At 53.3% G+C, this 16,431-nt stretch overlaps 1 protein-coding gene across 1 annotated transcript; it reads left to right on the top strand.

Moving 5' to 3' along the window:
• Positions 1–254: 254 nt before the first annotated feature.
• LOC308526528 (b(0,+)-type amino acid transporter 1-like) lies at positions 255–8,272 on the top strand (the record flags this gene model as incomplete). Its single annotated transcript, XM_081101640.1, has 6 exons — positions 255–1,007; positions 3,866–3,999; positions 4,612–4,741; positions 5,736–5,860; positions 7,401–7,488; positions 8,001–8,272. The coding sequence occupies 6 exons, from the start codon at positions 255–257 to the stop codon at positions 8,232–8,234; spliced, it is 1,464 nt and encodes a 487-aa protein (XP_080957766.1). The 3' UTR covers positions 8,235–8,272.
• Positions 8,273–16,431: the final 8,159 nt, after the last annotated feature.

Below are 16,431 nucleotides of genomic sequence, written 5' to 3'. Positions count from 1 at the left end.
GAACCCCCTTTCCTTAACCTTTCCTGGGCTTCATTGACAAACAGCTTCTGCAGATGCCTGTCCTGGGCTCTGGGTTGGACGGGGGCGGGTAGATCATTGAAGGCTCAGAACCTTCTACGCGCCATGCTCTGGCTCTCTGGCCTCGGGCCAAGACTCCTCAGGCGCTATAATCATTAACTGCTGCCGGACAGGTACACAGGCATCAGAGTATCTGCTTCTGCTCGAGTGCACACGGCGACTTCTGAGGTTCTGCGATGGAGAGAAGTCGGGAGAGAGATGGCGGCGAGGGGGTGGCCTGGCAGGAGCCGGGTGCTGGGAGGCTGAGGCTGAGGAGGGAGATCGGGCTGTGGAGCGGCGTGTCCCTGATCGTCGGCAGCATGGTCGGCTCTGGCATCTTCATGTCACCACAGGGGATCTTGGTCTACATGGGCAGCCCCGGGGCCAGTCTCGTGGTCTGGGCCGTCTGCGGCCTCCTGGCCACTCTGAGTGCCCTGTGCTTCGCTGAGCTGGGGGCCCTGGTTCCTGAATCCGGGGGGGAGTATGCTTACATCCTGCACACCTTTGGCTCCTTGCCAGCCTTCCTGGTCATCTACACGTTCGTGCTGGTGAGCCGCCCAGCCTCCATCGCTGCCATCTCTCTGAGCTTCGCCGAGTATGCAGTGGCCCCCTTTTACCCCGGCTGCTCCTCCCTGCCCCCGGCGGTGCTCAAGAGCATGGCGGTCGCTTGCATCCTGCTGCTGCTGGTGGTGAACGGCTGGAGCTCGAAGCTGGCCACCCAGCTGAACGACGTGTGCACGGCTGCCAAGGTGTTCTCCTTGCTGGTCATCGTGGTGGGCGGCGCGGTGGTGCTGGGCCAGGGCCGAGGCCGCACCGAAGCCCTCCTGGCCGCCTTCCACAACACGACGCGGCAGACCGGGCGCATCAGCATGGCCTTCTACCAGGGCCTGTGGTCCTTCGACGGCTGGAATACCCTCAACTATGTGTTGGAGGAGCTCAAGAACCCACAAGTGAGTCCATGACACTGCTTTGGGGGGCGAAGTCTCTGAGCATCAGCAGTTTCAGTGATTGTCCTTCGAGCTAAAACCATGAAAATTTGGCTGGAAACAGGGGTGCCCTTCCTAGGCTCATGGGAATGGAATTCCAGCCACGGTCCACTCTGATTAGTTTATGGAATTATAGAAATAATGACGTCTCAAGGAAGCGGAGGACTTCACAGCATCATCCCCAGGGTCTCATATTGCTGCCCTGTGAGGTAGGCATTATCATCCCATTTTTCATGTGGGGAAACCGAGGCTCAGAATGGAGGCGTGATGGTGAGGTCATAGGGCTAGCAGGAGGCCATGCTTGATGGCTCAGTTTGATATCTCTTGGGCTGTTCTCCCTGTAACATAGTAGTACACACTTAATTCACACTTGCCATGGGAGCCACCGTAGGACACAGCGGCATGGTTTGGGACAGGAGTGTGGGCTAGTCCTGCCTGGCTCACCCACCGGAGAACCGTGGGCTGGTTAGTCACTGTCTGGTGGGGGGTGGGTCTGCAGGACCCCCCCCCCCCCCGCCACCTGCCTCCCAGGAAGCATTTGCAACACTTGGACTCTTCAGGTGGTGGGGGGGCCAAAGCCATAAATACATTTGCCTAGGATGCCATTTGTTTTCTTGTTCCCCTGCAGGAGTTTTAAGTTCTTACAGGATGAAACGGCCAGTCATTTCCTTTCTGTCCTAGATTGGCTTTAGGGCCCTGAGGGCTGTCAGCTCTCAGCAATGACCCCCTGGATAGGGGTTTGGGAGACGCTGTGAGGAGTCATAAGTAAATAAATGGCTGCATCCCAATACAAGTTTATTTATAAAAGCAAGCAGCAGGCTGGCTTTGGTCCATGGGATTTGAGTGCAAGATTAAGGTACTTGAGAATGAAACCAGAAAAATCTCTGTTCTTGTGTCTTCGCCAGAAACCTGTCCGTGGCCCAACTGTAGGGCTCTGTAGCTGTCACAGCTCCTTAGCTGGCGGGTGGGCTGTCCGAGATGAGTCAAGTTCAGAAGCACAACGTCTGCCTCGGCACGGGGCTGGGTCAGGCATGGTGGGTGCTCACCCGCTGAGGGCACCCTGCTAGGAGGCCAAGAGGGGGAACCCAGGATTCTGCCTCACAGGGCCCAGGCAGAGCCATGTTTCCAGGACTGGGATCATGAGGAATTAGTGGCTATGTGCACACTGTGGCTGGGGCAAGTTCTTTGCCCTCAGATTCTCAGGTTTTAGAACTAGAAAGGAGATGGGAGGACCCATCTCATATGAGAATTTATTGTTACCTTATTTGTGTCACTTTCACAAGTTTTCCATGTGACCTGCTAGGTTGGGTGACCTACCATCCGGGTTGCTCAGGACGGAGGAATCCCCAGGCATGCTGGACTTTGAGTGCTAAAAGCTGGAAAGTCCCAGGCAAACTGGAATGAGCTGGCCACCCTATCTGGCCCCTGCCCTTAGGACAGGGCAGGGCAGGACAGAGGCTTGGATACAATGAAGCGGATGTGCTTGTTGGGGCTCTGCCGCCACTTGCTGCTGGAGTTCAGGAAAGGAGACCACTATGAGGCAGAGCAACCTAGTGGGCTTCCTGGAAGAGGCGGACTGATGCGTTTTGTGGCTAAACAGCCGCATGGAAGCAGTAGGAATCTGAACCCAGAGACCAGAAAGAACAGGGCGTTTGTGTCTGAAGGAGAAATGAGGGGGGTGTGAGGACAGGCTCTGAGAGGCTACTTCGTCCTCAGTGCCCCGTGTCCTTCCTCCCGCGCCCAGATCCAAAGTTTTCTGTGAGCAGATCTCCTCCTGGCAGAAAGCTCTGGAAATTGCTTTTCCCGTTATACTGAAGAATGGAAGATACACTCCGAGGAGGAGATGCTGAATCGGGGGAGGGCCCTCTAGGGGACGGGGAGGAGGTCTGCCGGCCCCCACAGGGACAGACAGCTCTGTGCCAGTCTGACTGAGAGCTCCCTGCGTCTTGGCGAAGAGTGGCCTCCTCTGGTTCTGTTTCATGTCACATTGTGTCAGTAACATGTCCTGGGTGCCGCTTGGTGCCGAGGGGAAGGTTCTGGGTCATCAGTGCCTGCCTGCCAAGGTGACCCAAGGTGAGCTCGGTACCTTTATTGGGTGACGGGGGTCCGCTGGGCACCGAGGCCTCAGCAGTGCAAACCGGCCCCAGTGCCACAGCCCCTGTTTCCAGGGCCCTTCTCCCCTTCCTCTTTGCTGCCCCTCACGCCTGGCAGAGAGGCAGACAGCGGGAAGTCCCGTTTGATAGATCCCCAATGATCCCCAACTTCCAGCTGAGGAGAATGAGGGTCAGAGAACCCCTGAGTGTAATGGCCCTCAACCTGGGTCTGAGTCCTGGGGCTCCCGGCCCCCTGCAGGGCTGGCCTGGGGGTCCTGGAATATTCCAGCTGAAGTGCTCCGTGAACAGCTGATGATGCGACCTTTACCTGTCCTGTCTCTTCCCTGTGCCTCTGCTCTGTGGCTGCCCCTGGTAGGAGTCCCTCCCCTTCCACCTGCCTGAACCTCTCCCATTCTTCAAGGAGAGCCCAGTGGAAGGCCCTGCTCGCTCCAGACGTTTTGGTGATGGCTCCTCTCCCCTCCCCACCCCTGCTGGCCGCTCTGTGCCTCCACTGCTCTGACTGGTTAGGGCCCCTCACCGCCACCCAGGGCATCTGCCCGTGTGTGTGTCCATGCGGTGGGTCTCTGAGCTCATGGAGGAGGGGCACATGGCCTGCGTGGCCCCAGGCCCTGGCACCTGCCCTGCAGCGGGATGAGCTCAGTGCTGTGCTCAGGGGCCTGGGAAGGACCTCGCGGGCTAACATATGGCCTCTTCTCTCCGACTGTACAGCAGAACCTGGTGTGGGCGCTGATGATCGCCATTCCCCTGGTCACGGGCCTATACATCCTGGTCAACATCAGTTACCTGCTAGTGTTGTCACCCAACGAAATCCTCTCCACTGACGCTGTGGCCGTGAGCTGGGGGTGAGTTTCATGTTCCTAGGCTGCCAGGCAGACCCCAGGGTGGGGAAGGATAGTGCCCCATGGGTGTGAAACTTTCTGTGCCCAACTGGCGTGGCTCAGTGGTTGAGTGTCAACCTATGAACCAGGAGGTCAAGGTTCGATTCCCAGTCAGGGATCAATCCCCAGTGGGGCAGGGGGCAGGGGGGCATGCAGGAGGCAGCCAATCAATGATTCTCTTTCATCATTGATGTTTCTATCTCTCTCTCTCTCTCTCTCCCTTTCTCTCTGAAAATCAATAAAATATATGTCTCTCTATATAAAAGCCTAAGCGACCATTACGACTGAATGGCCGGAATGACCGGATGACCAGCCAGTAGCTATGACGCGCACTGACCCAGACCTTGCTGCTGGGGCCCTGACAGCCTTGAATCTGGGTTCACCCACACCCCAGACCCAGACAGGAGGGACCCCCCCCCCCCGTGCACAAATTCGTGCACCGGGCCTCTAGTATTATAGAAAAGAATTAAAAGAAACTTACTCCGATGTCTCGCTTGCTCAGTTTTCAGATGGGGCCTGTGACAGTCTTCCAGGCTGTTGCTCGAGTTCTTCCCCCTGACCCCTCTGTCATCCTAGGAACCAGGTTCTGGGGGCCTGGGCCTGGCTGGTGCCTTTGGCTGTGGCACTCTCGACATTTGGCTCTGCCCATGGGACGTTCTTCAGTGGAAGCCGTGTGTGCTACGTGGCTGCAAGAGAAGGCCACATGGTGAGAGGGGAGGTCTGGGAAGGACTGCAAGCTAAGCTTCCTCCTGCCGGGAGCCTAGCATATAGCCCGAAGCAGGACTTGCCCTCTAGACACAGCCCTCTTCCTCTGAGAATGGGGCTCAATGCATCTGCATCGGAACTCGAGTCCCTTTACTTCAGCCTTTGGAGGCTCACCGTGCTGGGTCACAGGGTGGAGCTTCTGTATAACCCTGCGGGCCACTCCTCTGGGGTCCTCTCTGAGACTCTGTTAGCTTTGCTGCAATCACGCTGAATAACAGACAGCCCCTGCATCTCAAAGGCTTACAACCACAAACGGTTCATGTTGCCGTGGGTTGATGGATCAGGCTGGGTTTGTGTCTGGACCTTCTCATTCCAAATGTGAGTCCTGGGGCATGTCTTGCCATAGCAGGTGGCAGGGCCTCAAGAGACCAAGCCAATTATACGAGTACATGTAGAGTCTCTACTCCTGCTCACACTTCATTGGCCAAGCCCAACATCAACGGGTGGGAAACTGTATTTCTCCCCCAGAAGTGGGAGATGGAGACCGAGTGTTTGCTGGACAATAAAACAGCCAACCAACAATAACCCACCATCCCGCTCCATGCTCCAGGCACACTTGTCCTGCCCTCTCCTCCATCCTTCTCCATCTCTCCCCAAACCCATCTTTGTCCCTCTTCCTGTTCTGGGGTGAGCAGTAGAAAGTCAAAAGACCTGGCCAGGCATCTGCCTCAGCCTCCACGCCCCAGCCCCGCATACTAAGCTATTTGGGTCTTGGCTGGTCTGAGGGGACAGGCCCCTCCAACCTGCACCCTGAGCCTGGTCACCCCTGGTGAGCCACAGGCCCACATCTGGAAGCCGTGGGAATTGGGGATGGTTAGGTTGGGCACACTGGTGTCCAGAGTGAGTGTGGCAGTGAAGAGGACCGGCAGCTTCCCTAGGCAGACATCCGCTGTGGCTCCCCTGGGGGGTGCTTGACACCTGGCTTTGCTCCCCAGCCCGGACTTCTGTCCATGGTTCACACCCGTCGCCTCACACCGACTCCGGCTCTGGTGTTCACCACGGCAGTGACTTTGGTCCTGGTCATCTCAGGGAACTTCAGCAACATCGTGAACTTCTTCAGGCAAGTGAGACGGTCCTGCCAGGCTGAGTATCTTGTGGACCCTATGTGTACACACTTATACTTGAATCTATGCACATAAATATATATATATATATATATATATATATATATGCACACGCTGGAAGTCCCGTATGTGTGTGTATGTGTGTGTGTGTGTGTGTGTGTGTGTAATCTCCACTATATGTATCCACACATACACTTACACACTACTTCTGGGAGCCCACGCACACACATTTCAGCCATTCTCCTCCAGTTATGTTTCCAAAATTAAATGTGGCTCTCTCTTCTCGTGCTCTGTTTACAAAAATTCAATGAGACAGATGAACCAGGAGGTCGAGAGAGAGGCAAGTTAAAGGCCTGTGTTGTCTTTCTCACTTTTACTTTTATTGCTGTTCTTCTATTCTGTCACTAAGATAATGCGAAAGGATATTCAGGCTTTATTCACACAATCGCAGCCCTTGGTTCTGTGTGATTTCTCCTTTGGAGTCTGGTCTGCATCCTGGACTCTGACCCAACATGTCTCTATTAAACTCAGGGCAGACCCACAGGCAACACAATGATTGCAGCAAAGTGGGGAGATGATCTGACCCCCTTTCTCACCTTCCCTGGGGCAGAGAGGATGGGCTGTGGTGCTATCCAGTTGTAATTTTGTAGCCTCATTTGAAGCTGGTTTCTGGGCAGGTCTGCATGCCGAGGAGTTCTCAGGGTAATTTTCCAAGCACCACATGTCCCTCCTTTTGTTGTCATAAGTATAATGCATCTCCGGGAACAGGATATGCAGTGCCTGATGTGACTTTCTTCAGAACATTAAGTAACAGACATGGCTTTTCTTTCTTTTTTTTTTTCCTGCGAGAAAAAATAAAATCATTCTATGGTGAGAATAAAATCAAATCCATGGTGACCATAGGGAGTCTTCAGACTGAGATTGGGGAGTGTGACTGAGAATGTCCCAGCCCAGAGTGAGAATGCTAGGAATTCATTGCATCTCAGCGAGGACCCAACATCTTGGTCTTGACCGCCTCAAGGGATGGCCTGACCTGGACCCTGCCTCCAAGGCTAGCTGGGGTTTTCATCAGACCGGCACCAGCCACTCAATGACCGACATGGGAAAGCAGAAGCCAGGATTTGCTGGGTGGGAGGATCGGCTACGAGGGCGCTGGTCCCTGAGAAGCGCACAGGTTTCCTTGAGATGCCATCAGACTTGCTTTTTTTGGGAAAACACAGATACTCCTCCCTCCCCGTGAAAGTTGTCCTCTTCTGTTCAGCCAGGGGCAGTCAGAGGCTTGATCAGGAACCACGTGGTGAGGTGGTGCCCCTTTGTGCCAGAAGGTGAAGGAGGCGGAATGGGCTAATGTTGACCCTCCAGGGCATCCTGGTCCTCGGTGCCCCCGCCTTGCCTTCTGTCCTCGTCTTCATGGATCAGGGGAGCTGGAGGTGGCTGCAAGACCCTGGATGAACTAGTACTTCTGCCCCAGGTTTGTACCTAGGAGGCCAGCCTATGGCAGGGCCTGGTAGTGAGTGACTCAAGTCTGCCTTTCAGCTTCCTTGCCTGGGTCACCTACGGAACTACCATCAGCTGTCTCCTGTACTTGCGAATGAAGAAGAAGAATCTACCCCGCCCTTACAAGGTAGACGTTGGGGTACCCATTGGGCTTTTTCAACCCTAAGCTATTGCGTGAGGCTGGTTGTTGAACCACAGCCTCTGTCAGGACCCAGAGGAAGAAGGTAAGGGGTGGCCACTGTCATTTCTGGTTGAGAATTTCTCTATTTCCTGGGGTGGGGAGTGAGGGACATCTGACTCACACAGCACTGATTCTGCTGGCTGGGGATTCACTTCTCCTGTGGAAGACCCCACAGGAGAACAGTGGGAGACCAGTGCAGGAGGAGGCACGCACACAGCTGGATTCACAGGGCGCAGAGAGGAGTGGGCTGGTCCCAAAGCTTCTGCTCCCTGGAGGACCCTCTGTAGCCCAGCAGGTGGCTCCCCTGGCCAGGCGAGGTATCATATCCGGGCAGGGACTGGAGGGGAGGAGCTGGTGGCAGGTGGAAGCAACAGGAAGGCAGGCAGGAGGCACAGAGCCCAGGGACCACATACCGCCTCCCACGCACCTCTCACCATCCAGGGCTCTGCCCATTGCAGGTCCCCACCATCGTCCCTGTCGTCGTGCTCCTTGCTTCTCTCTGCCTGGTGCTGGCACCCATCATCGACCATCCGCAGATCGAGTTCCTCTACATCTTCCTGCTTCTGCTCAGCGGATTCCTGGTCTACTTCCTGTTTGTCTACTTCCAGCACCAGCCCAAGTGTTTGCAGACGGCCACCCTGCATCTCCAGCTGCTCCTGGAAGTTGCTCCAGCCACTAAAAATGTTGACTAATCAACCAAAGGACTTGTATGCAAGCATATAAGCATAACCAAAGGGCACAGACAGTAGGGGGCGGGGGGTTGGGGGGAGGGGGTGGGATATGTACGGGGGTGGGGGGAGTGGCTGGGGAGAGGTCAATGGTGGAAAAAGAAGACATGTAATACTTTCAATAATAAAGAATTTAAATTTAAAAAAATTGACTGATGGGCTGGGCAGGTCTGCTCTGCCCTCTTTACTGCAGATGACTCTGTCCTCACACGAGTGGCCTGGCCAGCCTCTGTGGGTGGACCGCGCATGATTCTAACAAGCTCCTAGAGTGCCAGGACACGGTGTTGTGGAGTTTTGGGTTAAGCACCCAGCACAGCATCCTCCTCTTCCTCTCCTCCCCTCTCCTGCGCCTTCTCCGAGAACTGCTCCTTCAGCCCAGGACCTCACAGCTGCACTGAATGTAAGAGTAAATAGCATCTTTTTTTTTTTTTTAAATATATTTTATTGATTTTTTACAGAGAGGAAGGGAGAGAGAGATAGACAGTCAGAAACATCGATGGGAGAGAAACATCGATCAGCCGCCTCCTGCACATCTCCCACTGGGGATGTGCCCGCAACCCAGGCACAAGCCCCTGACCGGAATCGAACCCGGGACCCTTCAGTCCGCAGGCTGACGCTCTATCCACTGAGCCAAACCGGTTTCGGCGTAAATAGCATCTTTAGGGCTAGTTTCCCATTAGCAGCAATCAGATCAGCATTTCACCTATGCCAGCTGATCTGGTCAGAGATGAAAAGGCAGAGAAACACTTAGATCAGTGGTTCTCAACCTTGGCTGCACATTAGAATCACCTGGGAATCTTTAAAATCCTGATTTCTGGGCCGCATCCTCCAGAAATTCTATTTCTTTGTTACTAATGTTGTGGTCCCACCCCATAATCAAGAAACAGAATTTACGGAAGATGAGGGCCAGAAATCAGGATTTTACAAAGATTCCCAGGTGATCCTAATGTGCAGCCACGGTTGAGAACCACTGACTTAGATCATGAGACACCAATGGGGTGGGAAGAGCTGCTTGGCAGGGAAGGGCACCCGGCCTCAGCTTGCTCTCCACTTCTCACGGGCACAGGCCTGTCCCACAGGCCCTGGGGGTTGAGTGAGGGACAGAGGAGGCGGGACCAGCCTGAGTTACTGCCTTTGTGTGGGGGCCTGCTGCAGGAGCCCCATCTCGGTGTGAGATGCATGGATCCTGGTGCACTCACCACTGTTAATCATCACAGCCCAGGGCGTGGCCTCTTGAGTGGGAGCCTCAAAGTGGGGAGATTCCAGCCCGTCTCTATGGGCAACCAGTTCGTTCTAAAGGCAGCATCACCCAGCGTCATGCTCCAACACTGGGCCGTCCCCCTGGCTGGCCTGTTCTGCGGGCCTCATGGGGGCTGACCAGGAGGCTCAGGGAGGAGGGGTGGGGTCAAGTGAGGGCCATTTGGCTCAGAGAATGGGAGGCCCTGAGTGAGCCCTGGGCTTGAGTGCACTGCAGCCTTGGAGAGGAGATGGTGCTCCTGAAGGTACATCCTGCTCCTTGTCCTGAGGGAACCCAGGGTGAGAGCGGCTCTCTAGGGGGGTTGGGGGGTGGGCAGCAGCAGGTCTGAGGGGCGTGGATGGATCTGAGGCCACAGCGAGGGAGGGCTGGCCTGCTTCCTGGTTGTGGGTGAGGAGGTGAAGCCAGCCATGACTCAGAGTCCAAGGCCAGCTGACCTAGTGTTCATGTTGGGGTTCACGGAAATAGAGAAGTGGGGAGGAGGGGCGCTAGAGGAAAGGGGGGCATTTTACTGTGTCCAGTTGGAAACGCTGCGGGACTTTGCTGTGGCCATAATCAGGGGGGTTTGCCTATCCGGAGCTCAAACACCATCTAGGCTGAGATGCATACACAGGAGTCACGGGCAAACAGGAGCCTTGGAAGTGAATCGAATGTTGAAGACAGTTTTCCACGCCGGGACTAAGCTGTTCAAGGGAGTGACCCACCTCACTGAAATCCGCCAGGCCTGCTTTCCCACTTCCCCACCCACCGCATGCACACGTGTGCTCACTTCCTGCTGCATCCGGTCACAACACCCACGCCCCAGGCGGCAGCACCAAGAGTGGGCCGCACAGGGGAGCTCTTGAAGAACTGTCCTCTAACGCGGGGGTGGGGCCTGGTCAGAGGATAGCCAGCTCCTTGGCCGTGTGGGGCACATTCACCACCTCCTGTCCCAGCGCCACCTCCTCTCCTGACCCACCACACTCAGAGTCTTGGCCCTGGCTCTGGCCTGTGTCTCAACAAACCGCCAGTGCTTGGAAGGCCGCAGGCTGTTTGGGGCCTTTGTCTCCCCGTCTTGCACCGTAGTTCCCCTGGGCCCAGGCCCTGCCTGCTGGGACCCGCTGCCCAGGGCCTGGGGTCTTATTTTTGAATGGCTCTGGGGCTGGCTCCTGTCCCCAGCTGCCCGTTTCTGGTACTAAGTGATGGATATGAAGGCCATTTAAACACTTGACCTTGCCTGTTGACCCCTGGAAACCTTTCTGAGGCTACCTGCCCACTGGTAGCTGAGGGAACCCTTGCATAGGAAATTGACTCTTATACTAGCCGGAGGAGGCACTCAGGCAGGGCAGTATCCTCTTGTTATTTCTCAGAAGGCAAACTGAGATTTGGAGCAGCCAAGTGACTTGCCAAGCGGCAAGTGAGTGGCAGAGCTGGCGAAGCAGCCCGTGGCTTCCCGTGGGCTAGCGTTGTTTATTTTCCTGTCCTGTGCTCCCACGGGGCCCAGTGGGCTGGGGGGGGGGTCTCAGCCCCACACCTCCCTCAGTTCTAGTCCTTCACTATCTCAGGACCCCGGGCTCAGGAATCTACACCCAGCATCTCATCCACTTCTGGGGACCTTGATGGCTTGTAGGGAAGCTCCTCCTCTTGCCAAACTAGATTTGGGGTTCTGTGTCTGGTCTGGGCCCTGGCTCCGGGAGGGGGTGGGGTACAGGCATCTCCTCTGGCCTGGGGGCTGGAAAACTGGAGGCACCTGTGGGTTTGGAGCTTGGAGATCCAGCTTAGGGTTGCCAAACGCCAGCATCAGCTACAGATCTGAATCCTCGTTTAGGATCTTCTTAACAATGGCAAGAGCAGGGGTGGGGAGGGAACTTCCTGTTTACTGCTGGCTGGTCTGGGGGAGACATCCTTCTGTGGTTACTGTGAACCCTGACATCTCCACTCTCCCCTGAGGCTGACTCATACCCTCGCCCTTTCAGGGTTAGAGGACTGTGCCCCCTGCAGCCCAGGGTCTCTCCTCTCTGCGGCTGGGCCTGGAAGCAGCCTACGGTAACAGCAGCCCACCTGGTGCCGTCTCACCTGCCCATGACTTGGGTGGCACCCCATTTCACAAAGAAAGAAGCTAGGATTGGAAACGTTAGCAAAAACTAAAATAAAAGAGAGGATGCTAGTGAGGTTTGAACTTCAGGTAAACAACTGTAAAAAATATTTTCATTGATTTCAGAGAGGAAGGGAGAGGAAGAGAGAGATAGAAACATCAATGATGAGAGAGAATCATTGATTGGCTGCCTCCTGCATGCCCTCTACTGGGGATCGAGCCCACAACCCGGGCGTGTGCCCTGAACTGGACTCAAAACGTGACCTCCTGGTTCATAGGTTGATGCTCAACCACTGAGCTACCTGAGCCGGGCAACAACTCCTTTTTTTTTTTTTAGTGGAAGTATGTGCTATGATTTATCTTGAACTCTAAAGAAGCTCAAGTCCAGGGAAGTGGAGGGGCCGGAGAGGCTGCTGTGATTGGCAGGGAAGACCTGAGGACCAGGAGCACTGATGTCCCGGGGCAGGAGAAGATGAGGGTCTCAGCTCAAGCAAAGAGCAAATTCGCCCTCCACCTTTCTGTCCCATGTAGACCCTCCACAGACCAGATGATGTCACATTCGTGAGGGTGATCTTCTCTCAGCCCACTGAGTCAAATGCTAATCTCCTCTGGAAACACCCCCAAAGACACACCCAGAAATAATATTATATTTACCAGCTGTGTGGGCATCCGCTAGCCCAGTCCAGTTCACACGTAACTAAAACCAACCATCACAGCCCCCAATATCATGGTCTACTCCTCTCTACTCCAGTAAAATCTTCTAAAAGGTTTTCTTGCCTAGTTCAGTGATGGCGAACCTTTTGAGCTCGGCGTGTCAGCATTTTGAAAAACCCTAACTTAACTCTGGTGCCGTGTCACATATAGAAATTTTTTGATATTTGCAACCATAGTAAAACAAAGACTTGTATTTTTGATATTTATTTTATATATTTGAATGCCTTTGAACAAAGAAAAATCAACCAAAAAAAATGAGTTCGCGTGTCACCTCTGACACGCGTGTCATAGGCTCGCCATCCCTGGCCTAGTTGGAGGCTCCTAATATTCTTTTGTTGGTTTTATCTCACACTGTGGAGTATTTTTGAACAGGTCTCTTCACCTCTCTGTGCCTCAGTTTCCTCATCGGTAAGACAAGGAGGTCAGTCTTGCTTCATAGGAAGTTGTATGAAATAAGAAAGTGTTTGGCATGCTTCAGTAATAAGTTCCATTAACTTTAAACTTTATAAAAGAAAGACAGAAAAAAAGAGCAGTGTTTAGCAAACGCCTAACGACTTGAGCGCCTGGCGGGGGCATGTACACTCCCTTCTGGTGGCCATCAGAGGGTGGGAAAGGCTGGCTGGGCTGTGCCCGGCCCATACAACGGATCACATGAGAGGGTGGGGGCGGGGGGCGCCCTGGCTGCAGCTGTATGATCTGCTTGACTCTATGGTGTTGGAGGTAAAGATGCGACGTAGAGTTTGTGGCCAGTTCCTGTGGGAGAAACACAGTGCAGACCTTGGGTTCTGGAGCGAGGCCATGCCCTCTGGATAGAGAACTAAATGTCTTTTGAAAAACAACTTCTGCATACTTCTGGGTCCTGGGACAGACAGTACCTCTGAGTACAGGACACCAAGTGACTGTGCAGCTGGAATGACCCCTCAGGACCTGAGTCCTGTCAGAACGACCACATGGGAAGGTTGAGTGGGCCCAGCCACAATCCACAGTGAGGTGGGAGGGGTGCATCTCTGAGCGTGAGTGGGACCAGAAGGCACAGCAAGCAGGAAGCCCAGAAACCCTATGGCACCCACCACAGTCACATCCATGCCCCTCCCCCATGCTCATGGCTGTATGGAGGATCTGAAACCGCCAGCTGATGAAAGAGGAAAAACCCAAGCTGGCTTTGTGGATAGGTTCCCTTGGTTACATGGGAATCTCGAAACAGCAACAACAAGGTGTCTCTGTGTGCGCCCAGTTGTCTGTCTAGGCTCCTAATAGATCTCCAACTAACAATTTTTGTTCCTTTGGTCCATCTACCACGTAGCAACCAGGATGACCTTTTAAGAGCATAAATCTGAGTATTTCACATGCTGTATTAGTCTGCTAGGACTTCCAGAACAAAATGCCACAGACTGGGTGGTCTAAGCAACAGAAACTTATTTTCTCACAGTCCTGGAGGCTGGAGGCCCAAGATCAAGGTGTTGGCAGGTCTGGTTTCTGGTGAGAACTTTCTCCTTGGCTGGCAGCGGTGGCTCTCGCTGTTCTCACATGGCTTTTCCTCAGCGCACGTGCTCTCCTGGGGTCTCTTGTCTTATGAGAACACCAATTCAGGACAGACCCAAATCCTTTACGTGGTCTACCAGGTCTGCATGACCTGCCTCCTGCCTGCTCTCCAGTCTCATCTGGTCAACTCTCTCCTTTTCTGTTTTCTCAGCTCCTCAAACACGTGGGCTTCTTCCCTTCCTAGGAACTCAGTACCTGCTGTTTCTTCTGCTTGAGTTATTCATTACCGCCTTCCTTCACTGTGTTAGCCTGTGTAATGCCTATTGATTCCTCAAAAAATTAGCTCCTGTCTGGCTGGTGAGGCTCAGTGGTTGAGTGTCAACTCATGAGCCAGGAAGTTACAGTTTGATTCCTGCCGGGGTCCAGCCCCAGCGGTCCAGGGGTTCCCAAAGGTGTGGATGGAGACAGCATTCAGAACGCTCTAACTCTCTTTAGTCTCCATGGATCTTCCTGTGCCGGGCTGAGGCCACAGAGAAAGATCCTGAGACAAGCTGAGCCTTTATTTTATAGTCAGAGGTAAACAAGGTAGTGGTTACCATAGTTACACTGTTCTTGTGAGTTTCACTTATTTACACTGTTCTTGTGAGTTTCACTTGTTTTTGTTCTTGTTCTTGCTGCACTTCCCTCAGGCCATGAGCTTCCCAGATAAGATCCAGGGAGCATCATAAGGTCAAGCCTAATTATGCTAAGAGGACTGTGCCCTCTAAGCTGGGACTTGTTTGTGACTTTGCCAACAGGTCAGTCCGAGGCTTAATCCTATATCAGCTCCCCACAGATTCCCGGTCAGGGTACATGCCCGGGTTGTGGGCTCCATCCCCAGTAGGGGGTGTGCAGGAGGCAGCCAATCGATGATTCTCTCTCATCACTGATGTTTCTCTCTCTCTCCCTTTCCCTTCCCCTCTCTGAAATCAATAAAAACATATTTTAAAAATTAGCTCCATGTTTTCCTCAAGGGAGTTTTCCTTGATCCTGACACCAGGCCAGGGCCCCCACTTCCTTTTATCTTCACTCCGCATGCCTTATTTCTCCTGTGGCATTACCCCATTGTCGTTCAATCTTTAACTGTGGCATTAATTGTTTCATGCCTCTTTCCTTTCCATAGACCCAAAGCTCGGAGGTAGGAGGGACCATAGTTATTTTGTTCACTGCTGTATCTTCAGCAGCTAGCACAATGCACTATCCACACAAGGTGCTTAAAAAAGAGCCTTTTAAAGAGCTAATTCACAAAGGTCGAAGGTAGATTCCTTATTGAACTCTCAGTTGAAGAGAAGAACCCGCAAGCATCAATCATTTAAAAGCTCTCTCCCTCCACCAGCCTCTTCCTTGCCAGGAAAGCCAGGCTGATGAGCCTGATATCATCTTGGCCTATTTTGGGAGCTGCACAGAAGACTCCGGAGACAACCTCAATGGTGAATGTTACATTTCATCTCTGCCCAAGTCGCTCCATCAGGGAAGATGGTTTTCAAAGAAGCTGAAGCGATTTGTCCCACGCTTCTTTGCATTGTCCCATGGCTTTGCTGCTCCTTCTGACAAGAGGGAGGGTCCACTTGTCCTGTCCTTAACCCTGGGTTGGCCTTGTGATCTGCTTTGGCCAATGGCGTTGAGCAGAAAGTGATGCTATGTGAATTCGAGGCCTTGCCTGCAAGAGTTTGTATAGAGTCTTCTCCCTCTCTCGTAGAAAGCTTCCCAAGACCACCGTGTAAGGAAGCTGGGTGAGCCTAGTGGAGGGGAGGCAAGGTGACCCAGCTGACCGCCAGCACCAAGTTTCAGACCTGTGAGCAGGGCCCTTAGGGCCTTTCCACTCAGCCAGTCCTCCAGCTGAAACCAACCAGGTGAGGAAGCCCAGGAGAGATCAATAAAGGCATCCACAGAATTAGGAGAATAGTAAGTCTTTGCTGGGTGGCTTGTGACCCAGGAATAGGTGAGCGGAACGTCAGTCCTCCTGATTTTCCAGAATAACCCCATCTTTCCCTTCTCTAAACAGTCATGCCCTCCCTCCTGACTCTCCTACTGTCACACTCAGTATGAATCATCAGGACACTCCAGAATGTCCTTATCTCCCACTGTAAATCTAAAGGAAAAAACAGACAAGAGAAAGGATTCCAGGTGAGTCTGCATGGAAGGGCATTGTTTGGAACCACATTCTTGGAGTGGTGGCCACACTCACTCACCTAGGATATGGGGCCCTCAAGGTGGAAGATGAGGCACATCTCATATGCCCTTGGCTGCAGTTTCTGAACTCAAAATGCAACTCAGGATTTATGTCGCATTCAACGCTCCCTCCTATGACACAGGTGTTTCTCCTAGAACGTCTTCTACACGTGCACGTTGGCCTACCAATCGCACCATAAATCATTGCGGCATTGTTTATCTGAAAAAAACATGGAAATAATCCAAGTGCCCAACAACAGGAAAATGGATAAATATCTTAAAAATGGAACCTAATAAAGGTAAAATGAGTGAACAAGAGCGACATGTATTAACATAGCTAAGTCTCAAAACACATCATCGAGCAAAAACAGCAGGCTGTAGAGGTTATGTAAAGTCTGATATGATTAGTGTGAAAATTTGGAACA

This window comes from Myotis nattereri (assembly GCF_964212035.1).
Source record: "Myotis nattereri genome assembly, chromosome: 10".
Lineage (NCBI taxonomy): Eukaryota > Metazoa > Chordata > Mammalia > Chiroptera > Vespertilionidae > Myotis > Myotis nattereri.
The sequence above is the reverse complement of the archived record's forward strand: the minus strand, read 5'-3'. Positions and strand labels throughout refer to the sequence as shown.